Source organism: Myotis yumanensis, unplaced genomic scaffold (genome assembly GCF_028538775.1).
Source record: "Myotis yumanensis isolate MYYU_CA2020_CCGP unplaced genomic scaffold, mMyoYum1.0.hap1 SCAF_6, whole genome shotgun sequence".
Classification (NCBI taxonomy): domain Eukaryota; kingdom Metazoa; phylum Chordata; class Mammalia; order Chiroptera; family Vespertilionidae; genus Myotis; species Myotis yumanensis.
The window spans coordinates 38,221,241-38,247,768 of record NW_027223757.1 but is presented as its reverse complement, the minus strand read 5'-3'; the positions used below and the strand labels follow the sequence as shown (position 1 = coordinate 38,247,768).

The window sequence follows — 26,528 nt, the reverse complement described above, 5'->3', positions numbered from 1 at the left end:
TCCAAAAGTACATTTTTATTTGCAGCAAAATTATAAGATAGATGGTACTTTAAAAAGTAGATATTTAAACTTAATACCTGAAAAACTGAAATGTGATGTTTAATTACAGCTCAAATTTTAAAAAGGAATTTTTAAAAATCAAATATGGCACTGCAATTTCCTTAAGCTACTTTGTTTATTTCAAAGTGTCAAAAAAACTAAAGATGTTCTTGTACACACAAATGCTATGTGTCTAAGAATTCAGAACTATGCAAAGAATTTTTCAATATGACTAAAAAATGAAATATTTACACACTTTAGTATAGTACTTAATACTTAATACATCTCTTTCTGATGCAACTTCTAAAGAGCAATGATTCAACCAGAAAAATAGTAAAGGCTGCCTTTTCTTTTTTAAAGTGCTTATTAGCAAACATTTCCAAAAGCGATGGTTTTTAGAAATACATAATATTCAAAAGTGCTCCGAGTCACTACTTATAGAATCGAATATGCCATTCTGTACCTTTGCACATGTAAACTGGTTTATCTGCATTAATGAAAGATTGCTTTCAATGGCCCTCAACTATATGCTTCAAATCATAATAGTGCTATTAGTATCAGCAGCGGGAACAGTAACAACAGAACAAACCCAGCACATTTTTAATGGATCACAGCAGACTAGACAGTTACAGCTTGTGGATATGTTACATATCCAAGAATGAGCCTTTTCTTTCCCTCTGCCTATACGGTAAACATTTAAAAACAAAAACACCTTCTTGTCTCTCTTATAGAGTATTTTACAGTACACAAAGATATTCAAATTCTTGTAACATTTAACCAAACTCATTTTAATACAAAGCCTGTTTCCACCAAGAAAGTAACTAGGAATTAACAAATGAAATACCTAACACTAAAAACCTGAGGGGAAAAATTGTAAACAACTCAGAAATGAAGCTTTTTAAAAAAGACAGAAACATTCCAAACAGAATGTTTTCTGAGAGTGAAGTATTTGACCTCATATCAGTCATATCACTTTTATCTGATTTAAATAATTTAGAAAAAATAAGCATCATCTTAACTGCTTTCTGTATCAGCTCATTCTGACTCATGCCCCTACTATAAACCATTTAGTGGTCCTATTGTGAGCATCCCCACAGGTCCCTGCCTATTGTCTGAATCTTACGCTTCTTTTTACTCCTCCTGTATCTCCCTTCCAAAAATCCCCAAATATCCTAAGAAAATCTCCATTAAAAAGTCACAATTTAAATACAGTGTGATAATGCTACATTTGACTTAAAGTAGTAATAAATTATAAATTGCCAAACAACTTAATGTAATTCATAATGCAAATCCCTGGTATAAAAAGAATCCATCTTGCCCTGAATATAATAAAGCAGTCCAATGATTTCAAATTACTTATGAAATAAAGGCAAAAATAAGGTGTAAAATAGTATTTATAAAAGTCAAGTAAGAAACCAGTTACCATAAATCTTTTTACAAAGATAAATGTAATGGGTCTTTCCACTTTTAAAAATTGTTAGGGAGGCCTATAATTAGTGGTTTCAAAAATGACTTTAAGAAAACTAGAGACTGAATTACTTATTATTTATAACATGACATATTTAATATATAAGTAACAATAATACTGCCATGGTAATGTAAATTAATCTTTGGATCTGCTACTTTTTGGCAAGTATATTTCTTTTTCAAAGTCTTTGCTATAACTGATTAATTTTTAAATGTCGGTTTTCAAAAACTTTGCTACTTGAGATATTGTTAATAAGATACCAGAAGTCACAAATACTAATATGCCTACAAAATAAAACAAAGATTGTCCTTGCATATTTTGTTATTATAATAAATAGACTTTAAAATAGACAACATTGCTATGCCTGTAAATTAAAAATACCCAAAACCTTTATAAGGGGGTGGAAAAGGAAAGAAAAACCAAAAATTCTTATTTTTTAAAATAAATCAGAAGTCCTTAAATTTCTTAAGAACTTTATCTTCTTTTGGACCAAGCTGTATCTTTCACCATTCATCCACGGGATATGATGTTAATTCTCCATTTTGTAGGTTTCAGTTTGAATTTTCTTGAAAGTTTGCAAAGCTGGTACTGGACTTGAGACGTTTGGCTATATAAATCAAAAGTATTAACTTAAACTTAATTCTCTAAATATTATTATTCATTATTTTAATGTAAACTATAGTATTTTTAAAAAAATATAGTACTCATCTATTAATTCTATATTTGAATCAGAATAGGTTCAATCTTCTAAGAATTAAAACCTAAATCTATTTTTTTCTATCAAACTCAAAAAACATAACTTTGTTAGAAGCAGTACCAAGTAAAAAAGACAAGTTATATCATATTGAACATCACAATCTTAAATATGTAAATAGGTGAAAGTACTCACAAATGGAGGTGCTATAAAGTATAATAAAATTACATATTCAAAAGTCTAAGTTAGAAATCCAAATATAAATTTCTCTTAAAAGAATTCAGTTCAGCCGTGGCCGGTTTGGCTCAGTAGTTGATTGAGAGAGTCAGCCCGAAGGGTCGAGGGTTAAGTTTTCAGTCAGGGGCATGTACCTCGGTTGCAGGTTCAATCCCCAGCCCTAGTGGGGGCACCTGCGGGAGGCAACCAATTGATGTCTCTCACCTCCATGCTTCTCTCTCTCTCTCTCTCTCTCTCTCTCTCTCTCTCTCTTTGTCTCTCTCTCTCTCTCTCTCCTCTCTTTCTCCTTCCCTCCCTCCCACCCTCCTTTCCACTCTCTCTAAAAATTAATAGGAAAAAATGTCCTCAGGTGAGGATTAAAAAAAATAATACTTCAGTTCATAGGCACAGACAATAGTATGGAGATTACCAGAGGGAAAGGGGGGACAGGGGGTGGTAGAATAGTGTAGGGGGGGGGGGCTAACTTTTTTCTCCAAAAAACATTTTCTTTTTATAAACTAAAATTACTAAAAGAGAAGCTCTTACTTTCATTCTGAAAATAAACAAGCATCTCAAGAGACTTAGAGGCATTTTCCTTGAGCTAAATGGGATCTTCTAGTTAGTGCTTTTTCTGCTCTGCCCTATTTGATGGGAACAAAGGAAAGGTATTAATTTGTATCGAGCACATGCTATATGTCAAGTAATGTTCTTGCAACTGCAATTTCAATTTGTTCAGAAATAAACTGTGTGTAAGCTATCATTTATCCTTGCCAGCTGCACTTTCAGGTGCTTCTGCCATGGCTCCAGTGGGCCTAAGAGCCTATCTCCCCATTGTGGCCATTTCAGGTCTTCAACATCTTTGTTGCTTATTTCTCCGCTGTTGCCAACCTATTCCAGGGAATCTAGCTTTTTCAGTTAAAGCATCTGAAAGATACTGTATGTTGACTTTTGATGATCTACACTTATAAATTTCTTATACATCTCTTTCATTAGTAAGCATAATTGTGAAATTGGAAGTAAAGAATTGTCTAAGGCTAATAAACTTTGAGTTCTCAGAGTATATATCATTTTTAAAACAGGCCTAAATTTTTATTTTTATTTTTAAAATATATTTTTATTGATTTCAAAGAGTGAGAGAGAGAAACATCAATGATGAGAGAGAATAATTTATTGGCTGCCTCCTGCATGCCCCCTACTGGGGATCAAACACACAACCTGGGCGTGTGTCCTGATTGGGACTCAAGCCGGGACCACTTGGTTCATAGGTCAATGTTCAACCACTGAGCCATGCTGGCCAGGCCAGGCCTAAATTTTTAAAATACAGTTTTTTAACTAAATAAATGAACAATTATAAAAAGACACTTACGTAGAATGAGTTTTCGTTTCTTTTGTTCTGAGTGAAGAAAGCTACTCAGGTAGAAGACCACAGGTAGAAAAAGGATGAACACAGAAACAGCGATTACAGGCACAGTATCACTGCAAGGGACCGAACAATTGAAAGTTCGACTCCAAAGTTTTCGAGTAATGTTCATCTGGAAAAATAACAAATAATATTACTCTATTTTATATTTAGTTTGTCTTCAATTTCATACAATTATTTTGTTAATAACTAAACAAACACTTAGAATTTAGACTAAATATACATGGTAAAATAAATCTATGGATCGTTGAGTACAATATCTTTTGCCAGGAAATAAGGTGGTTCACAATTAGTTAGTCATTGTATAAATTTATATCCATACAAAAATTTCATATTCTAAATTCATAATGTTAACCTTTATGTCCAAAATAATGTCCTAATGTCCAAATAATGTTGACCTTTCACAGAGTTGACACAGAGAACTTGTGTCAATAAGAATATAGTAAGAGCATGCTTCATCCATTAAAAAAGATTTAAAAGGGTAACTATATGATGTGATGGATGTGTAAATTAACTCGACTGTGGGAATCCTTTCACAGTGTATACATGTCAAATCATCACGTTATACACTTTAATTATATTATAATTTTGTCAATTATACCTCAATAAAATGAGGGGAATGGAGTGGGGAGAGACTCACAAAATTTTTTTTCCTGTTACATATGTAATCTCTAATCTAGTTGCAATATTTTTAGATGAAAATAAAAATATCAACTTTATAGGGCTTCTCTGTTTATGAAATGCCTAATATTTTATCTGAGATATATGAAAGGTTCATGCTCATGGCAAATATATTTAGGTACATAATACCCAATGAGTCATGGAAACTTTCTTAGACAATATTAGTATCTTATTTAGTAGCATACAATAGATACAAGTTAAGGGCAGCAATAGCTTACTTTCACTGAGCTCTTGATTTCTGTCAGTCTGATAATACAAGGAAATTATCAAATTTAATATAGAAAACTGTTCTTCTCTGGATTTTGTTTACTTGAGGTACAGTTTACAAATAATACATTGTATGTTTACTGTAAGTTTTGCTTATTGCAAGAAGGATGTTCTAAATAGGTGGTCATGTTGATTTCTTGTGTAATTCCACTTATGTCACAGAACCAATATTCATTTTTCTTCTTTATTTTAAAAACAATGAAATAGACTATTGTTTTAAAAACATATATTTATTACTTATTGAGAGTCTACAAGAAACCAGGTACTGCCCTAGCCAGTTTTGCTCAGTGGATAGAGCATCGGCCTATGGGACTGAAGGGTTCTGGGTTCGATTTTGGTCAAGGGCACATGCCTGGGTTGCAGGCTCGATCCCCAGTAGGGAACGTGCAGGAGGCAGCAATCAATGATTATCTCTCATCACTGATGTTTCTATCTCTCTTTCCCTCTCCCTTCCTCTCTGAAATCAATAAAAATATATATATTTTAAAAAAAGGAAAGAAATCAGGTACTATTCTAGACACTGGTAATAAAGCAGTTAAAAAAAACCCACAAAAATCCCCAGGGTGCATCTATTTGAAATGCTTTTTGCCATCCTGAATATTATTGATCTACTATAGTTAACTCTGGGCTGCTATGATAATTCATATTCATCATTCTCAACCATTAAGTTTATCAATTTTGACCCTGAGTTCTCTATGTTTAGCCAGTAATTACTCACTTTCCTCTAAGCCTCAATACTCAGACATCATATTCCCATAAAAAGGCATGATCGCCATCTTGTGGTGCCCCATGAAAAGGCAGGCTATACAATGGAGAAAAAGCTTTTTTGTTGACCATTCATTCCATCGATACATATTACTAAGGGCCTGTTATATGCCAGACCCTGTTCTAAATACTAAACAGAAAACAAAAAGGGGCATGAGGTCCTTTTATCCTCATGTGGCTTATACTTTAGTGGGGGAAGACAGGCTATAAATAAGTAAATAAAGAAAATTTTCAGACAGTAATAGATATAAAGAAATAAAGCAAAATGGGATAGGAAATAATTGAGGAATGGCTTCAGAAACACATGACAGCAAAACTTCTTGAATCAGCAACACATGAAAAAGAAACTGAAATGTAAACACATAATAAAGCCCACACAACTCAGAAAATGATACAAATTATCAAACTTAAAAATCAAAATGTACCAAAGTATCAACTCAGTTATGAAGACCTGATTGATTTCCATTTTAGTTCGACAGATAAGGATATTCTAAAACTTTACTACTTTATAATTAGTTATTTCTGGTTGAAGACAAAATATGAAGATTCCAATATACCTCTGAAAGGGGTAGTAATATTGAAGGCATATTCAACAACACTGTAAAATATGTATCTTATTAAGCAAAGTACTTACTGCATCTTCCACATCAATGCATAAATGTGTTCCAGGTTCAGCCTTATTCTCATGTTCATTCCTTTTTTGCATTTCACTGTACATACTACTCAGAGTTTTGTACGCATTGCGACAGTTTTTGCATACTTCTGAATAATTTCTTAACTGCAGAAGACTGTGTATGCTCTCCTAAAATGTCAAAGGCACATATAATACATACAATAAACATTACATCTCTTTAATGTAAGCTATTTGCCCACCTAGAAAACAGGAAATAACAGAGTATGGTAAGTGCTGAGCTATGATGTTGGGCAGGTCGCTAAGTCACTCTGAGCCTCGGTTTTATGATCTACAATCGAGGACTACACTACCCGTATTATAGGTCCCAAGGATTAGAAACCTGGCATGTAAAGCACATAGCAAAATATTTTGGCACTTTCCAGTTACCTCTAAATTCTGAAAACTACTGCACTACCCTCTGTTAACTGAGGACAACAAAAATTTCCTAAATTATCTTACCATTTTACATATTTGCTCTTATGTATCCTACTTTCACTGCATAAATCAAATATGAGCTTGCCTATGTTGACTTCAACAGACAGCACTTTATTAATGGGAAAGGAAAAGTCACTAAAACTACATCCCACATGATCCTCTTACCCCAAGGTTTGTAATCCAGGCCTTTCTACTCAACAAAAAGGGACTAACACCAAAGAATTCTTTAACCTAAAATGAAGGTAATGGATATAACATATAAGATAGTATGTTAGTGAATCTCAGTCTTTTTTACTTAGGACTAATGCTGTGTTTTCTAAAGAGTCAGTTCACTTTATTCTTCACCTTGTGGCCTGGAGAAATGCTATCTTAACTGAATATCAGAATAAAAGAGAAAGGAATAATAAGAGGATTTAACATGATATAGCCCCCACAACGTTAGCCTCACCATCTATTTGACAGAGAAACTAAGACTCTAGTTCTGTCACAAGAAATGGCCCATTGCCTCTTTTTCACAGAACTGTGCATTTAGCTAAAAGCGTTCAATCAAAAATTGAGCACAGACCCTTGATGGGAGAGTGTAATTTAGGCATTTATATTAAACTTTTAAATGCACATATATTTTAACATAGCAATAAAAACCACAAAGATACTAAAAGAAATCATAAGAGAATTTTAAAAAATAATCTCAAAGTGGGAAAAGGCCTTCTAGTGTGACACAAAATCTGCAAACCATTAAATATTTTTATAAATCTAACATAAAAATTAAAATTTATTCATAACAAAAAGAAAAGCACAATAAAAAGACAAAAAACAAACTAGGAAAAATATTTGCAACTAACATTCCAGGAGAAATGCTAATTTCCCTAAAATGCATTCATCAGAATACTAATCTCTTAAAGTAAAGAGTTTCTGGGTAAATAGGTTTGATATACAAAAATTACAATTTAGAGTTTTACAACACACATCACTCCACTATAATTGTGAAGTCCTGTAGTAAAGCATTTCCCAACCTTATTAGTACAAAGGCTATCTACTAACATCCTTCAGAACACAGTTTTTATTATTGTCAGGAAAATTCATAATTCTGTTATCATGAGGAAATCATACATATCTATATCCTAAATATGTTCACATCTACTTGTGGGGATGATTTACTTGTTAAGGGAGTTTCAATACTATAATTTTATCAGAGTTCCAATCTCATCCTCACCACCACCAAGGAGGTTCCAATACCAACATTCAGAGATCAGAGTTGGACAAACTGAAAACCACTAGGGTAGGTTTCTTGGAGGCTACCTTTTATATTATTAATTCAATACCCAAAGTTACCTACTAAACAGTGCCTTTATAAGTAGGTAAAATACATGTAAGTGAATACTGACGCAAAGAATAAGCTTCCTATAAACACACAGAATCATATGCATTGCAAAATACCGTACTGCACAAAGGCAAAGTAAATTACTGTCCAACAGAACATTACATTTACTAGTAAGTTAAACAATCACATGTGGCAGTTAATGTGTTCATGTTCAGTATCTCACTGGGTCCTCACTATAAAATACTTGAAGGTAGGCTGGGTAGATCTTGCTATCCCTGAGGTACAAAAAAGAAAACTAAAGTTTCTGTGATTTGCCTAAGGGCTAGTAATGGAAAAATTCAGCAGACATCCAGGTCCGCTAACTTCTCTACATTGTGTGTATAGGTTAATGCCATAAGAGTTGGAATTATTTTTTATTCATTTTAATTTCAAGTATCAGATATAAAATACCTGAAGGTTATGCTCAAAGCAGGTCAAGGTGTTATTAAATTGATTGAGGAAGTTTAACGTGCTAATTGATAATTCTTCACTTTTGTTCGTTAAACAATCTGTCAAAAAAAGCGCAAAAAATTATATTAATATATCTCAAGCAACAATTATATATTTCCATTTCTCTCCCTCAAGCTACCATCTTCTGTTTCACACTATAGTAATTCTTTATTTAAACAAGCTTGAAGTGTTCCATATAAGGGAATTTCCCATATACATAAAGTTTACCCCTTTTAGTTTCCAAAAGTTATTTTTTATATCATAACCATTTTCATGAAAATCTTAAAATAATCACATATTCTCCTTGCTTTATAAAAATAATATACCAATCAATTTTTGTCGGCACGTCTTAATTATGAACACCAGTTATCAAATGCTGCCTTAGTAGGATTTAGTGCTGTTTAGGTATAAAACTGTTTATCCTGCATTATTTTTTCCTAAATTCATCTGCTTTTTTATCCTTTTCTGTATTGAATTTAGTAGGTCTGTGTCTCATCATCACTAGTGGGTCATTTGTTGCATCTAACAGGGTAACATTTTTTCATATGCCCTTTGGGAGACCAGAGAAACAAGCTGGTGGGAATTTTGCCTGAAATACTGATAAAGAGACTTCAAGTATGGTAAAGCATGGGGGAGAAAAAACAGAACTGTTTACACGTCTTAAAAAATCTCACATAAATGATATTCCTCTGCAACTTGCTTCCCTTGCTTAGCATTAGCTCAAGTTCATTCCTTTTCACTGTTTTCTATGTTGAATGTAGCCCAATTTACCTATTCTCCCTTCTTCAATAAACCTATTCTTTATCCTCACTTTGTTTTTACCTCTCCGTGTTCTCAGTTTACCCTCTTGTCTGGTAGGTTCAAGTGCCTAGCTTCACATCCTAGAACTCATGGTCAGCAGTTTCAATCTCACCCTCCTAGAATCCTGATCCTTTTTGCGTTCCACATACAAACGTTTTCAACCCTGGACAGACTCCATTTACTTTCTTGACTCCAATTCTGGTTGTAGAATATTATTTTAGAAAATTCTAAAGTTAGAGTAAACAAACTCAATTCTAATTCAAAAAACAATCCTTATAGATGCCCTACCAATTACTCTACAAAGGATGTTCCCAATGTTTTCTATTCTGTAACAATCAACCCCACTCTTGTCCCCCTTAATTTCAACTGGTAGCTGTATTATATACCCCCGCAGGGCCACCTATTATGATAGCTCTCAACTGGGAATGGAGAGACAGAATAGCAGGCTATTGCAATTATCTAAGAGAAAGGTGGCAATGCAAATGAAAAGAATTCAATGGATAATAGAGACTGAGTAGGCAGTGAAGGGGACCAGACTATGCCACCTCAAAATAAGCCTCTATAGCATATGGATTATTTTGAGCTAAAGGCCATTGAGAACCAGCAGATGCAGGAAAACTCCAAAAGCAGGGCACAAGTTTTCATTTTGTAAATATTTACGAAGGAAATTTCCATTTGCAAAGATGTTTGCCTATCATGTAAAAGGAAGAAGAGGACTTAACAACTCTTACCACTGGAGAGGCACTAACTTCAATCTCTGTGACCAGCCTTACTATACAACCCTTGTTTACCATACCTTTCCTGGTCACCCTCCCATAACTTGTCTCCTCCACCCAGAAGCCCCAAGTCCCTTTTCTTTCATTAGCCTACGATGGCATATAAACCCAAATTCTAACCATCCCTTTGGGTTACTCATCATTGGGGCTGCCATGTATACAAGTACAACACATATGTTAAAAACTTCTGCTTGTTTTTCTCTTGTTAACCTGTCTTTGGCCAGTCTAATTTGCAGAGTCTCTCCCAGAAAACCTAAAACAGAGGAAAAAGATTTTTTCTTCCATACAGTAGACACTAGGATATGACACACTATGAGATATGCATGTAGTATGATAAACAACAATCATTACAATGAAAGCTAACATTAACTGAGTACTTGTGCTATGCTTGTGCTTTAAACACTTTTGTTTCCATTTCATTCTTGCAACAATCCCATGAGGCAAGAACTATCATTATCTCCATTTTCTAAATAAGGAACTGGGGCTTAGAGGAATTAAGGAAGTTGCCCAAAGTCACAAAACTGTTAAGTGAAAACGAAATTTCTACTCAGTCTGATTCCTGAGCCTGCACCTTCAAACATTAAAAAATAATTAAATATTTACATATAAATTCTAACCATTAAAGTTCAATACTCAGAGTCAAAAAACACCTGCCACATTCCTCCCTCCACTGCCCATAGATGTCTTACACGATGCAGAGATTCGGTCACTACCAAATGATCAGTGTTGGTGCCTGAGATACAAACCTTAAAAGCAATAGCAATTAAGACTTCTTTGTGCAAATTTTAAAACGACATCCCCTCTGGGTAAACTAATTACCAAAAAACAAACAAACAAAAACCCCACCAACACTCCTGCTTCCAGAGGCTGAGCTGGAACTGGGCCCCATTCACCCCTTACACAATCCCCTAGGTACATGGGTTGGTCTGCACCTTGCATACATAAGACCCTGCTAGAGAACCTATTTCTACAGTCTTTCCTTCTCTCAACTCATGCACCTATCTATATTCCCTGCAGCCTTTTCTTCTCAAGAATGTGAGTTCCTTTCTAACTGTTCACAATATCATTTAAAAATCTGAGGGATCACTTCATAAATTAGCAAATAACCAGAGAAAACAAAGTGGCACACTGGGGAATCATACACCAAATTAGTAAGGCACTGAAATATAAAATATACCTTCTAGCCGAAACCGGTTTGGCTCAGTGGATAGAGCGTCGGCCTGCGGACTGAAAGGTCCCAGGTTCGATTCCGGTCAAGGGCATGTACCTGGGTTGCGGGCACATCCCCAGTGGGAGATGTGCAGGAGGCAGCTGGTCAATGTTTCTCTCTCATCGATGTTTCTGACTCTCTATCTCTCTCCCTTCCTCTCTGTAAAAAATCAATAAAATATATTTTAAAAATAAAATAAAATAAAATATACCTTCTAGACCCTCAATTAAGTATCTTCTTAATTATGCCACATTTTCTTTACTATTTAAAAATTGGCTGTAACCGGTTTGGCTCAGTGGATAGAGCGTGGGCCTGCGGACTGAAGGGTCCCAGGTTCGATTCCGATCAAGGGCATGTACCTTCGTTGTGGGCACATCCCCAGTAGGGGGTGTGCAGGAGGCGGCTGATCGATGTTTCTAACTCTCTATCCCTCTTCCTTCCTCTCTGTAAATAAATCAATATAATATATTTTTAAAAAATTGTACTCCATCTGTCAGCTTTCAAAAAGTTCACATACTGAATTCTTTAAAATAGATATAACATAAGCCTCCCCCCTTAATTCTGGTTTAACATCATCACAAAGTTGCCTTGAATCATTTTAAGCATGAGGCAGAGTACATATAAATAAAAAGAAACACAATAACAAATATGCAAAATATTAGTATATTGGGCAAATAAGATTGAACAGGTTTTCCTATACAGGGAATACAACTGCATCCATGGCAATCTGTTATAATAAGCCATATCATGGCAACTGACATACATAATATAGGGATAGATGAGTGTGTGTCCATCCCTGTGTTGCCTACAAAAGTAGTACATGAATAATTGAGAGCAAGGCTTTCATTTCTTCCATACAAAGTATGTAAAATTTCTTTATAAAAAATTTGTAGAATTATAAAAGGCAAACAAAAGAAAAAAGTGATTTATAAAGGAAGCTTCTCTGAACAACAAATTAATCTCTTCTATTTCACTGACAGCCATTCCTTTTCCCTTAAAATAACTGGAACTTTAAATTAAAAGTTAGTTATATAAGCTGGACATCTTATTATATACTGTATTAATGCAGTACCATCAAATTTTTCAGTGATCATTAAACAGTGGCATTATACAGCATAAAGAAATTCACTTATATAATGAGGCTAAAAATGTCTTCATTATTAAAGAGCCCTGACTTTCTGATTTAAAATAAAGGAACTTCAGTAAAATTCCTTTTATCCTTTTATAAGAACTGGGAACATGAAGTTATAAACAGTAAGAGGCTATATATTTTAAAAATTATTAAGTTAAGGAATATTGATGATAATAAAGCTTCCTATAAGCACTAAATGAAGTGGTCATTATGAATTTTCCTCATCTCAGATAATCAATGCAGCCTCATCAAGGTCACATTAACATAGCTTCTTTCTCAGTGAGGGCTGAAGCATCAGCTTAAAAGGTATTCTTAAGGGTGTTAACAATTCAAGTTAAGACCTTCATGGAAACCTACTGAATTATTATAACAGGAATTACACATCTTTCATAAAGTATTTGGCATCGAATAGGAATTTGTATAAAAATATCTGCTGTTTTTCAAAACTAGTTTAATAGAGAAAATAGAGACAATCACCAATTTCTGAAAAATAGGGCAAGCTTCAGAAAATATGGTATAAACTAAGGGAACTTTGTACCTGGACAACATAAGTTTAATAAGTATGAAAACTAAGACATTTTAAATTATAAGATACAAATGAGTGAGTCTAGTGCTTAGTATATTACCATATAGATAAAATATGGGGAAAAGAGATTCTGGTTAATTGACCTTCAGGTTAACCATTAAATTTTATTATTGATTTGTAAAGAATCAAGATACAATAAGTGAAGGGTATCAGAACATACACCTTTCTAAAATATACTTCTTTGCCATAAGAATTATTTTGAGCTGAAGACACTTGATACAGCAGATGCCGAGAGCAGCTTTTTGTGATTCCCCTTATCTGCCTAAAGACAGATCCTCCAAAAGAAACTCAATTGTCATAAATCGCTTCCCTGGGAGTTTGATCAACTAGGGAAGATTGACACTTATCACTGGAATAGAAATCAATGGAAGAGAATCAAGAGTCCAGAAATAAACCCTGACATACAGAGTCAACTGTGAGCTGAACACATAAAAACAGAGAGGAGAATGGTGATTGCCAGGGGTTGGGGATGGGAAAAATGGGGAGATGTTGGTCAAAGGATACAAGCTTCCAATTATGAGAAAGTTCTGGGAATCTGATGTAGTAATTATAGTTAACAATACTGGATTAAGTACTTGAAAGTTGCTAAGAGACTAAATCTTAAATGTTCTCACCACAAAAAAGAAACGGTAATTATGTCATGTGATGGAGGTGTTACCTAACATAACACTACAGTGGTAATCATTTGCAACATATAAGTGTATCAAATCAACACATTATATACCTTAAATTTACACAATGTTACATGTCAATTATATCTCAATAAAGTTGAAAAAGAAAAAAACCGAAGAACGAAAACACTTAACCATAAAACAATTCATGGTCTCATCAAATCTGGTCATTCTGCTAGTTATTCAATTGTCACATGCATAAGACAACCAAGAAGCATCTCAATAACAAAATTATCCTTATGTCCACAATGCACTTCTGTTAACAGCTTCAAAGTTCTGCACAGGAGAATTAGTTGACATATGTTCTTTATTTCTTAGCAATCATTCTCCACAAGAACTAGTTTCCATGTTATTTGTAATGCGAATTGAAAGAGTTGAGCTCTTTCTGGTATACGCTGAGTAGTCAGATTATTATGACCACCTGACATTTGTAGGCAAATCAGCTATAATTTCGCACTGAAGTTTCTAGAGAGCCAGACCATTATCAATAGGGAAGCAGGTTGTTTACCACGACAGTAGAAGATATGGGTAAACAACGCAATTTAACAGCCTTTGAACGTGGCATACACACACACACACACACACACACACACACACAGATTATTATGACCACCTGACGTTTGTAGGCAAATTAGCCGTACACTGCATCGTATGGGATATGGAAGCCGAAGGCCTGTTCGAACACCTTTGCTGTCTGCAGTTACCAAGATAAAACGTCTCCAATTCGCACACAAACACAAGGATTAGACAGTTTAGCACTGGAAAAAAGTCATGTGATCCGATGAATCACGTTTCCAGTTGCATCATGCAGATGGCAGAGTGAGAATTCGGTGGAAACAGCATGAAAGCATGCACCCCACATGCATGAGTACAACCCTTCAAGCTGGTGGGGGCAGTGTTATGGTTTGGGGCATGTTTTCCTGGCATGATTTGGTCTCTTTAGTTCGTGTGGAACAATGTCTGAATAGCACAACATACTTAATTATCATTGCTGATCAAGTTCATCCTATCATGTTGATGGCGCATCCCAATGGAGATGGCTTCTTCCAACAAGACAATGCACCCTGCCACGGTGCTCGTATTGTGCAGGAGTGCTTTCAAGAACATGAGGGAGACTTTACCTTGTTTAGGTGGCCCCACAATCACCAGATCTCAAGCCAATTGAGCATTTGTGGGATGAAGTTAAAAGAGCCATCAGGCAGCTGGTTCCACAACCATCAGATCTCACAGAACTGGACAGTGCTATTCATCAGGCATGGAGTCAGATTCCTTGCATCACCTTTCAACATCTCGTGGAGTTAATGCCAAGAAGAATCACCGCAGTACTGAAGGCAAAAGGTGGCCCAACGAAGTACTGATGGGGTGGTCAAAATAATCTGGCCACTCAGTGTATATAGAAACATTCTCACAAATGAAGATTTTATAAATACAAATTTCACATACAAAATGTTACTTCTACTATTTTCAGAACTTCTCCAGTTTCTCAAAATAATTAGCTCAAAATAATCCTTATGCTAAAGGGGCATATTTTGGGGTGGCATGATCTGGTCTCTTATAGTCATATTTTGGGGTAGTATATTTTGGTATCCTACAATACAAAATGATAACATCCTAGAAAAACTTCTGATTGGGCACAATTTGTTTAGAATTATAGTGTGATATGATTGCCTTCTTCCATTTCAATAAAAGAGTAAATATCCCTTGTATTCTCTTACATATTTCTTTTTAAATCATTTTTCAATTATAGTTGACATACATTATATTACTTTCAGGTGCTCACCCCAATGATTAGACATTATATAACTTACTAAGGGATTGATCAACCTGACAAATCGCATACCCATCTAACACCATATATAGTTATTAGAATATTACTGACGATATTCCCTAAGCTGTACTTTACATCCCAATGACTATTCTGTAACAACCAATTTGTTCTTCTTAATCCCTTCACCTTTTTCACCCATCTCCTCCAACCCCCTTCCCATCTGGCAGCTGTTAAAATGTTCTCTGTATTTATGAGTCTGTTTCTGTTCTGCTTCTTCATTTATTTTGTGTGTTTTTTTTAGATTCATTTGTTAATAAATATGTATTTATTGCCATTTTATTCTTCATATTTTTATATACTTTTTTTTTCTTCTTCTTAAAGAAGACCCTTTAACATTTCATATAATACTTGGTTTTATGGTGATGAACTCCAGCTTTTCTTTGTTGGGTTATTCTTTTACATATTTCTATAGGCAAATGATTTCATGAACAATGACTACATATGTAAGAAATGGGTTTTCTTTTACATGCAAAGGTAAAGAGAAGACTTTAGCATCTTTCAGTAATATTATAATTATTACTAAACAGTTAACATTTCTTGAACATTAACTATGTGTCAGGTACTGAGTTAAGCACTTTACACAAATGATCTCATTTAATCCTCAAGACAATGGTATAACGTAGGTTCCATTATTAACATCAATTTAAAGATAAGGAAACTGAAATCCCAAGAGGCAAAGTTACATGCCCAAGGTCTGGCAGCTAGTACGTTATGGCTAATAAGTGCTAAAGTTTAGAATCAAACTCAGATCTCTTATGACTGCAAAGCTCATGCTGGTAACTGCTACTTTTCTGCCTTTCAGTATGTGCCCAAGTGGTTCCCACTAATAAACCCCGATGCTAATCACAGTTCATTAAACATAGTAATAAGAAGTATTCCATAGATTCAAAAATTTCAAGGTTCATTAAAACCTGACTCTATACTATTGAACCATAACTGCAACGTGAACATAAAAGAATTACTTACTTGCACAATTTGCCTTATGCCATGTGGAATTAAAGAACTCAGACAGAATCACAACTATTTGCATTCTATCTGCCATTAAGAGACTTCTGGCACAACTATGACTCTCTGAAGTATTCTGTAACAAAAAAGAAAAGAAAAATACAATGTGAATATTTTTAAGAGCTTCCAAACAACTTGAGACAAAAAAGAAAAAACCTTTTAAAATAATTAAAATATTTATTCTAAGCATTTTAACATTTTATTTGATAAATTTAAGTAATATCATTAATAATAACAATTGTAATAAAACAGTAGCAGCTAACATTTGTTGATACCAGGTTCATTTGCAAGGGAAGAAAATCTTTGTTCTTAAGTAAGTGTCTGCTTCTATAGTACTATCTCAACAATTTAGGCCCAAATTCCATGCGTGTCATATTTCTTAACTTTTTGTGCATGGGAAAAAATTCTGGAAAGTTGTTCACAAAATGTAGCAGTGGTTATGAGGGCATAATGGAAATATGCTGATTTTTATTTTTTTGCCTCTTTCACACTAAATTTTTCTACAATGAACATATATAATTTACATAATTTTTTATTCTGGTGGATAAATTATCACAAAACATGTAGTTTCATCTTCTAGGTAATTTTTTGTTCAAAATCTTATAATCCACAAGAAAATGTGACACATCCAGTTTGTACCCAAAGTTTGTACCCAGATAAAAGAATATGCTTTTGCTGTAACCGGTTTGGCTCAGTGGACAGAGCGTTGGCCTGCGGACTGGAAGGTCCCAGGTTCGATTCCGGTCAAGGGCGGGCACATCCCTGGTGGAAAGTGTGCAGGAGGCAGCTGATCGATTTTTCTCTCTCACTGATGTTTCTAACTCTCTCTCTCCCTTCCTCTCTGTAAAAAAATCAATAAAATATATTTGGGAAAAAACACACACATGCTTTCTTCCCACAAATCACTTTAATAACGAAATTCATGCTATGCAAATAATAAGTCCAAGTTCCTAAATTATTTGGTCCTTTTATATTTCCCTTCCCTTTTGCCCCAAGCAAGGAACTAAGTCCTGATGACCCTTCATTTTTTCAAAGTTAATGAACTCCTAGTACTTACTAAGCACTACAAGAATCTTGGTGTTTTGAGGATACAAAAGTATTAGGGAATGCCATCAGCACTGGGCTTCAAGAAACTCCCCAGATGCATAAAGATAAGGAATTAAATAGTGTGATGAGTAATAAAAGAGAAAGACTGATAGCTCTAGAGAAGAATTAATCGATCATGTGGGGTGAGAAAAGAGGGAAGGACTTAAGGGCAGAATTCTTGCTTTGAAATCCTATATAACAAAAGCCTAATATGCTAAGTGTCCAACTGTTCAACTGTTCGACCAGTCGTTATGACGTGCACTGACCACCAGGGGCAGATGCTCCAACCAGTAGATTAGCTTGCTGCTGAGGTCTGGTGGATCGGGACTGGGCGAGATGGGCGGGACATGCCCTGGAGCCCTCCTGTGGTCCCTCCCTGGCCCTGATCGTGTACCCGTGGGGTCCCTCGGCCTCGCCTGCACCCTCTCGCAATCCGGGACCCCTCAGGGGATGTCAGAGAGCTGGTTTCGGCCCGATCCCCACAGGCCAGGCTGAGGGCCCCCACCGGTGCATCAATCCATGCACCAGGCCTCTAGTATCTAATGTTTATTTTAGTATGGTTACCTTCTCTGAGGCTTAGTTTTGCCCTCTCATTAAAAGATACATCCAAATAAATGCTTGCTTTTAAAATAGTGAATTAAAGAAAGCACTTTAAAAGCTCCTTTCTTGAAATTGCTTTCAGAACAATATCAGCCATAGAAGAAAATTTCTATAATCACTTAAATATTACAACATAGCCTAAGGAGTCAGACAAGTCTCAGTCACTGGCTGACAATCTTGAACAGCTGAGGTAACCTCTCAAAGGTTCAGTTTCATAATCATGAGTCTTATATAACATACATTCATCACTTGACACCTAGTAAGTAATTGATATACACTTTCTCACCTATCTACCTTGCTGCCAACCTGAAATGTTCTAGGTGGGTATAGTTGACTAAGTGTAATCAGTTTCATGAGTTGAAGCTTCATAAGCAGATGACTGGCTATTTAAAAAATCAATACAGCCTTAGCTGGTTTGGCTCAGTGGATAGAGCGTCAGCCCTTGGACTTAAGGGTCTCAGGTTAGATTCTGGTCAAGGGCACGTAACTTGGTTGCAGGCTCAATCCCTGGCCCTGGTTGGGACTTGTGTGGGAGGCAACCAATCAATGTGTCTCTCTCACATTGATGTTTCTCTCTGTCTCTCCCTCTCCCTTCCACTCTCTCTAAAAATCAATGAAAAAATTTCCTTGGGTGAGGATTAATAACAACAAAAAAATTAATATAGCCTTGTTGGTGTGGCTCAGAGGTTGAGCGTGGACCCATGAACCAGGAGGTCAAGGTTAGATTCAAGGTTAGGGCATATGCCCAGGGTTGCGGGCCCTATCCCCAGTAGGGGGCACACAGGAGGTAGTTGATCAATGATTCTCTCATCACTGATGTTTCTCTCTCTCTCTCCCTCTCTCTTTCTCTCTCTGAAATCAAAAACATATTTTTTTAAAATCCATACAGCTCAGTCTGTATAAGGGGTCAATGTGTGGGATAGTTCAGTTGAGGAAGACATCAGTGTAGTTGGGAGAAATTAGGAAGTGAGATTTGAACTAAGCCCTATACTGAGAAAGGGAAGAGGATTCTAAATTAGGAGAATAAAATGATCAATGGGTGAAAATGGAATGATTACATGGTATTCAGGAAGTATTCAGTAGGCTAATATAGCTAAATGGAGTGTACTGTGAAAGTAGAGGCAGCAGAGGGTCAATTTAGGGCAAGAGTCTTGAGGGTCAAGAGATTCAGACAATGAGAAATTAAAAAAAAATTTTTTGAGGACAGTGACATGAAAAGCAGAGTTTGGAGAACACAGGTCTCTAGGTATAATATGTAGGGTGAGGAGGCAGAGAACATTTCCATAGTTCAGATATGATGAAAAGATGGTGGCAACCATGGAAATGAAAGGGAAGTGATGAATAATCCTAAGTACATCATTAATGATGTAATGGTTCTCAATGCTCCAAATGCATGACTTACTTAATCCTTATAACAACTCTATGTAGTAGTATCCTTCTGAATTCAAACCCAGCCTCTTCCACTACATGGCTTTGGATAAGTTACATAATCACTCTGAGGCTGTTTCTTAAACCTTAATATCCATCTATATATGCCTAGGTTCCTCATCTGAACAGAAGTTCCTTTGGGAAGAAAACTTTGTATTATATCTTTGTATTCCCAACATCTAGTAAGTGACCAAAAACCACTGGCCCTTGGTTTATATTTAAAATTATTAATACTCAAATACTCATAACACTTAGCAGAACCCTAACCACAATAAACGCAACCATCCATTTTCATCATGCCCGTTTGGCAAAAAGTAAACAACCAAGCAGATTATTTGCACAATAAATCCATAATCCCAAACTGCACTCCACACATGCATTATCTCCACTTATATGTATCAAAAACACCTCAGAAGCAACATTTTCAAAATCAAGTTCATGATCTCCACCACCACCACCACCAAACAGGTTCCTCCCTCCATTTGGGTAAATAGCAACCCTACTCACTAAGCAACTCTTATAAAAACACTGGAAATCATAATTTCCTTTCTTTCACTCTCCATATTCAATGAACTACTAAGTCTTGTCAATTTTATCTCCTAAATCTATCCATTTTTTCCCATTACAATGGCCCACATGTAGTCTAGCCACCATCATTTCTCTTATCACTGTAAGAGTCTCTTCATTTCCCCACGCCAACTCTTCCTATACCCTTCCAGTCTGTCCCTCCATTCCCCTCATATAGCCTGCCAGAATGGTCTTTTAAAGTACAAATCTGATCATGTCATTCTGCAGAATTAAATCTTTCACTAACATTGCACTGCTTTAAAATCAAAGTCTAAAACCCTTAACATACCCTACCAGGCCCACATGACCAGGAACCTGCCTATTTCTTCAGGCTCAGCTCACTAGTCTCCTCATGGCTCACAGTGCTTTGAGTTCTTTCCAGTCCTCAAACACAGCAGACTCCCATCTCAGTCTTCACATCTGCCATTTCTTTATATGTATACCTTCTCTCCTGAACCACATCCTCTCAAATTTTAGGTGTCAGATTTGTCACTGACCACTCTATCTTCCCTCAGCCCTAGTGAAGATCAGCACCCTGTTATGTGCTTTGGTATCATCTGAGGTTTTTTCCTGCACAACACTTATCACACTTGAGCTAAGTAATTACTTGTATAATAAAATGTTTGTCAGTTTTCCCTATCAGACCACAAGCTCTGCTCATTCACAGCTACATCCCTAGTAACTACCACTAGCCAGCACTCAATTTTTTGACTGAATACATAAGCAGCATTACATTTTCTGATCTCTAATGAAAGACACATTATTATGTTATGCTATGTTCCAATTTTGTCTATATTCCTAAGAATTTATTAATTAATCTACACTAAAAGTACGTTGAACACTTCTAGGTACACACCCCCAATCACTAGCACCTTCATAAATAATTGTACATATCTATATGTCTATCTATATAAATTTTAAACAAACCAAGTAGAATAAGATAGAGTTTAGTAATTCAGAATATGTGGGGCCAAAGTATCCTGGCAACCACTCTGATGATATTGAGCAGCTCAATGAAACCACATTCCTATCAGTTTAAACTAAAAGAAGAAAGTATGACTCTAAAGAAGGAGGAATCAATCGGTTCTACACTCAGATTTCTACAAATCACTGTATTCTTTACCTTAAGATAACACTGTATGTGATCCTGTCCCAGTAATTCCAAGAGGAAGTAAAAAGAAAATAGAATTCTCATCAGATAATTCTATTACGATTAAATGAATTAACTTTCTGTACCACAGAAACAGCTTGCTAATTTCTCCTTTGATTCTTTTTTTTTCATTGTTATATTCCCCTCCTCCCTCAATCAAGCCATGGACATAGGTTCACTCTAAATAGATGTGAAAGGCCCTAGCCAGTTTGGCTCAGTGGATAAGAGTGTCAGCCTGCGGACTTAAGGGTCCCAGGTTCGATTCAGGGCAAGGGCACATGCCCAGGTTGCGGGCTCAATCCCCAGGAGGAGGTATGCAGGAGGTAACCAACCAATGATTCTTTCTCATCATTGATGTTTCTATCTCTCTCCCTCTCCCTTCCGCTCTGAAATCAATAAAAAAAAATATTATTTTTAAAAAGTAGCATGTGCTTACTGATTAAACTGATTTAAATGAAAGAAGTTTGAGTATAAGAAAATATATTACTCTTGAGAAAAAATCTCCCACGCTCACAAAGAACAACTGATTCCTTCAAATTCACTCCTAAGAAACTCAAGAAACATTATCCCATATGTACCTTACTGCACATGATGGTTCAATTCTCAAACCAACCCAAAAAAGCCTACTGAATCCATGAAGTACCTCAGAACCACAGAAATCATACTTTTGAACTAATATACCACATCCAGCTCTGAGGAAAGGAGGGGAAAGAGAAATGTCTAGAATGAGTTGGAGAGGAAATGCAGATTGGGGAAAGGATTTTCTGCTTTTTTTTTTTTTTAATCTCTTTACCCTCTTCCTTTCACACAAGGGTGAGGCGAGCCAGGTGCCCAGGTCACTGGTAGAATCTGAGAGGCACGAAGGAGAAGGAAGTGTCTGGCACGTCCACACTGGGAAGGGGAATTCATGCAGAAATCTGTACAGATTGTGTAATGCCCCTAATACTGTACTAGAGTTTGCAGTAATTATTTAACCTCTTTTTAATTCCACAGTATCTACATACATGAAAAAAGCTTTGCTGCCTCAAAAGTCCACGCTTTGCATCATGATCACAGTCATTCTGGCCATAAAACTCACCTTTGCTCAAAACAGAATATGATGCCATATAATACCATATTAACAGGGACAAGTCTTGGGGACTTTATTTTTAAATCATAGTGAGATGTACATATGTATATATACATATATACATATACATATATATATATATCCCCCTTGCCATACCCAATAGAAGAATGCCTGAAAAATATTGCATGTAAACCTAAATTTATTTAAACTACTTTGAAAACTGGCTCTTTACAGAAAGATTGACCACAGGGGTTATTTAATGCAATAAATCCCCTCTTTATATAAAAAAAATAGATTGTTAAGTGATATCAGGCTGATTTAAAACAAGATGTAACTATATACAAGTCTGTATTTTGCCAAACCAACTATGATTTATGAAGTAAGTCCAACCACATTTTCAAGAGATTACTTGTGCTCTCAATGCCAGGGAAACTTCCCCACTCCACAATCCCAGTTACTCATGGTTCTCCTTTACAAGGCATATCCGGCCCCCACCTCGTGACTCCCACCAGCCTTGACACGCTAATCCTTTCCTACTCTAGACCCTATAAGGTTCCTAGGAACAGGAAGGTATCTTCTGTGTCTTTTTGTTGTTGTTATTCATCCTGACGCGAGGATATTTTTTCCATTGATTCTCAGAGTGGGAGGGAGGGAGGAGGGGCGAGCGATAGAGACATCGATGGGTTGCCTCCTGTGCACGCCTCGACCTCAGGCCTGATCGGCCTGCAACCCAGGTACATGTCCTTGACGGGGAATCGGATCCTTGGGTCGGCGGACCAAGGCTCTAACCACCGAGCCAAACAAGCCAGGGCTTTCTCTTTTTTAAGTCCTTTACAGCACCCACCCACATGACCAGAAAAGCTCTACGGGTACCAAGAATAGGAGGTAAATTTACTGTTTTCTAAAATTTTAGCTCCCATTTACTAAGAACAATTACTATGTGCCAATAGTCTAAGAGTTCTTTTTATCCCCATTTTACAGATGAGAAAACAAGCACAGAGAATGCAACTTGCGGGGAATATAGGGCTAATAAGCGGAGAAAACTAAGACTCTAAAATAATACAAGGACAAACTTCTATAAAGTGTCTGTGTGTGTGGGGGGGGGGGGGGTGTCTGAACATTTCTGGCTACAAACTTCAAGCTCCTAACCCCTACAGCTTCCCCACTCCACCTAGGATTTCAGCGGAGGCGGGGTCCTTCCAGGGGACTCCAGGTGGAAATGGGAAGCTGTGGTGGAGTTTGGGGAAGGGAGTAAAGGAGGGGAAGGAAAGGAAAAGGCTAGGGGATGTCATAGCTATCTGTACACAGTAGGTACCAAGAGGATGCCCGACAGCAGCTACGAAGGCAAACATTCAAGCCCCAAGCCCTAAAACGCCATCCGCTTTTTTGATGCTCAAACTCTCCAATCCTAGTCCAACCCCTTTTCCTGACAGATGGGGGAACTGAGCCCCGCCCCCCAACCCCCGAGTTAAGCTCATCACACCCTGCTTCCCCAACCCTCCCGCCAGAGGTTCCGGGTGTGCTCCTCTACCCACCCCCACGGCGCGGCTGATGTTGTCCATCTTGCTGGCGACCTGTTGGAAGAGCGGGTAGCAGGTCTGGCAGAGGCGCACCGGCCGGGCGCCGCGCACCAGACACCCCGTCAGCTCCGCGCTGCTGTTGGCGAAGTCCAGCAGCAGGTCCCGACACTCGGGATCCAGATCTGGCAGGTCCGGGGGCAGGGACTGTGGCCCTAGCCTTCCTCCCCGCAGCAGGGTCAGAGACAAGTCCTCCACCTCCAGCAACTGCTGCTCCGACAGCAGGTCGTACAGGACCCGGTGGGGGCTGCCGTCCACGGCGAGCGTGCCCAGAGCCAGCCCCGACCACAGCAGCGGCACCAGCAGCAGCCCCGGCAGCAGCCACGAACTCCGCCGCGGAACGGTCGCGTCGGGATCCATCGCGGGGCTCTCACACCCCAGGGCGCTCACCGCCGCCTCTCCACTCCGAGCCGGCGCCGCCGACCGCCGCTGCTTCCGGTTTCCTTGGGCGCAGGCCGCGCGTGGGGTCACGAGGTGCGCGCGTCATGGCCCCGCCCCCGGCGCGCGGCGCCCCGCCCCATTGGCTGCCCCGAGCCTCTCGCCGCCCGCAGGCCGGCGCGCGAGCAGCAGTGCGCACGCTCGGGAGGCCTCGCGCCCCCTGCAGGCGTCGTGCGGCCGACAGACGGGTGGGCAAGGCCCAAGAGCCGAGCTCTCCCGCCCGGAGAGGACGGGAAGACGGGTTTCCACCGCTTTAAACAATTAAATTAAATCTCGCGGGGGTCGTGGCCCTCGATCGCCCACTGCTTGGGCGTTCCCTGCCCTCCAGAAGTCACACCGCAGAAAGACGGACGCAAGGGAATGACGAGTTAGTGCCCTAAGACCGCTGGCAGGTGCCTGTGCACATTTGTTTACTTGGTGTTTCTTAACATAATCTTACCCCTCATCCTGTTCGGAAAGAGTGAAAACGTCTGGTGATTATTTTTGATAGTGGAGCCTAATGCCTTCCAAGCTTAAAAACAAACAAACGAACAACAGCAACACGCGAACCCTCTGGAGCCGCCACCGCCAGCGACGTGTGCAAAGTCATTAGAGGTCCGCGGGGGCCGGCCAGCCCGAGTCTGCTCACCTTCAAGGTCTATGCATCACGGCACTCACCTCACAAAACTTCCGCGAAGGTTAATGAGCTTGCACTCTACTCGGTTCCGAGAGTCAACTAAATACGCGGAGGAGCCAAGGACTCAACCTGCAGAAAGCGTCTCACATCTCCGGCGTGTAAAGGTTGTGGCACCCCAGCTGGTTTGGTTCAGTGGGTAGATCCTCGGCCCGCGGACTGAAGGGTCCTGGGTTCGATTCCGATCAAGGGCCCAGGTTGCCAGCTCGATCCTCAGTGTGGGGCCTGCAGGAGGCAGCCGATCAATGATTCTTCTCTCTCATCATTGATGTTTCTCTCTTTTCCTCTCCCTTCCTCTCTGAAATCAATAAAAATATTTTTTTAAAAAAAACAGTTTGTTAAAAAAAAAAAAAAGTTGGTGTCAGGAACTGTACTCCCACACTGAGCCCAAGATGCGAAGTTGGGTTCAGTGGGGGTTACACAGCTATGAATATCTCCAAAAGGCACCGTCTGCATTTGTTCCAAGACTTGGTGTTACTGGTTCTGCTGGCGTTGTGGGACTCCTTTGGGCTAGTTCAAAAACAAAGAAGCTGGTGTATCCACCTGCTTTCATGGGATTAGTTGCCTCTTTAATATCCATAACAAGCCATCATATTTGTCCAGGTCAGTGGAAAGAAATTATATTCCCTTCCTCCTCCCCCTTCTCTCCATGCCCTTAACTGGAATTGAACCTGGGACCCTTCAGTCCACAGGCCAACACTCTCCACTGAGCCAAACCAGTCAGGGCTGTTTTGAAGGAAGATAAAACAACCTCAAAAAGAATTGTTTTCAATTTTCAATTGAGGGGTTATTTTAAAGCAAATAGATGAACCTGGTGAAAGGGAGAAAGAGAGTGAGGAGGGAGTGTGGCAAAGAGAGGCTTTGTAATGACTTCCATGTGAGGACAGCCTGGGACCCCTTTCTCCAACCTCATCTCCTTCCATCCTTTCTTTCACTTTATGGTTGGAACACATCATAATCCCCCAACTTGTACACTATTTCAAGCCTCTGGGGTCTTACTTGGACTGCTCTGTGTCCAAGTAGAGTTCTTTTTCCCTCCTTTTGGTACGGATTCAAACCCTCTGCTTTTCTCCTTTCCTTCTTGCAGCGGTTCTCAACCTGTGGGTCGCGACCCCTTTGGGGGTCGAACGACCCTTTCACAGGGGTTGCCTAAGACCATCGGAAAACACATATATAATTACATATTGTTTTTGTGATTAATCACTATGCTTTAATTATGTTCAATTTGTAACAATGAAATTGGGGGTCACCACAACATGAGGAACTGTATTAAAGGGTCGCGGCATTAGGAAGGTTGAGAACCACTAGGGAAAAAGAAGAGAGGAAAAGAGCCCTGACTGGTTTGGTTCAGTGGATAGAGGGTCGGCCTGCAGACTAAAGGGTCCCAGGTTCGATTCTGGTCAAGGGCGTGTACTCTAGGAGAGTCTTTCTAATTCCCTTTTCCTGTCTGTGTGAGGTACCTC

At 38.1% G+C, this 26,528-nt stretch overlaps 2 protein-coding genes across 3 annotated transcripts; one reads left to right on the top strand and one right to left on the bottom strand.

The window, feature by feature from the left end:
- Positions 1-24,379, bottom strand: OSTM1 (osteoclastogenesis associated transmembrane protein 1). 2 transcript variants are annotated; one of them, XM_070417980.1, is made up of 6 exons: positions 23,913-24,379; positions 16,439-16,553; positions 8,430-8,527; positions 6,185-6,352; positions 3,784-3,949; positions 1-2,114 (listed from the first exon to the last, which is right to left on the bottom strand). In XM_070417980.1, the coding sequence occupies exons 1-6, from the start codon at positions 24,312-24,314 to the stop codon at positions 2,059-2,061; spliced, it is 1,005 nt and encodes a 334-aa protein (XP_070274081.1). In that variant the 5' UTR covers positions 24,315-24,379; the 3' UTR covers positions 1-2,058. The 2 variants fall into 2 exon arrangements, with proteins under 2 accessions (XP_070274081.1, XP_070274082.1); XM_070417981.1 differs by lacking the exon at positions 1-2,114 and adding an exon at positions 2,960-3,058.
- A 373-nt stretch (positions 24,380-24,752) lies between these two features.
- APOO (apolipoprotein O) lies at positions 24,753-25,734 on the top strand. Its single transcript, XM_070419088.1, is given in 5 exon segments — positions 24,753-24,759; positions 24,930-25,101; positions 25,103-25,186; positions 25,421-25,636; positions 25,638-25,734. Coding segments are annotated over 5 exon segments (576 nt in total).
- The last annotated feature ends 794 nt before the right edge of the window (positions 25,735-26,528 follow it).

Bases quoted from the DNA above. Each gene is read 5' to 3' on its own strand.
- OSTM1 (XM_070417980.1), bottom strand. From the start codon at position 24,314: ATGGATCCCGACGCGACCGTTCCGCGGCGGAGTTCGTGGCTGCTGCCG. The intron at 6,353-8,429 runs GTATTTTATATC...TTGACATTTTAG, and splicing joins GCTTTGAGCATAACCTTCAG to GAGAGCATACACAGTCTTCT. The intron at 2,115-3,783 runs GTAAGTGTCTTT...TGATTTATATAG, and splicing joins GAAACGAAAACTCATTCTAC to CCAAACGTCTCAAGTCCAGT.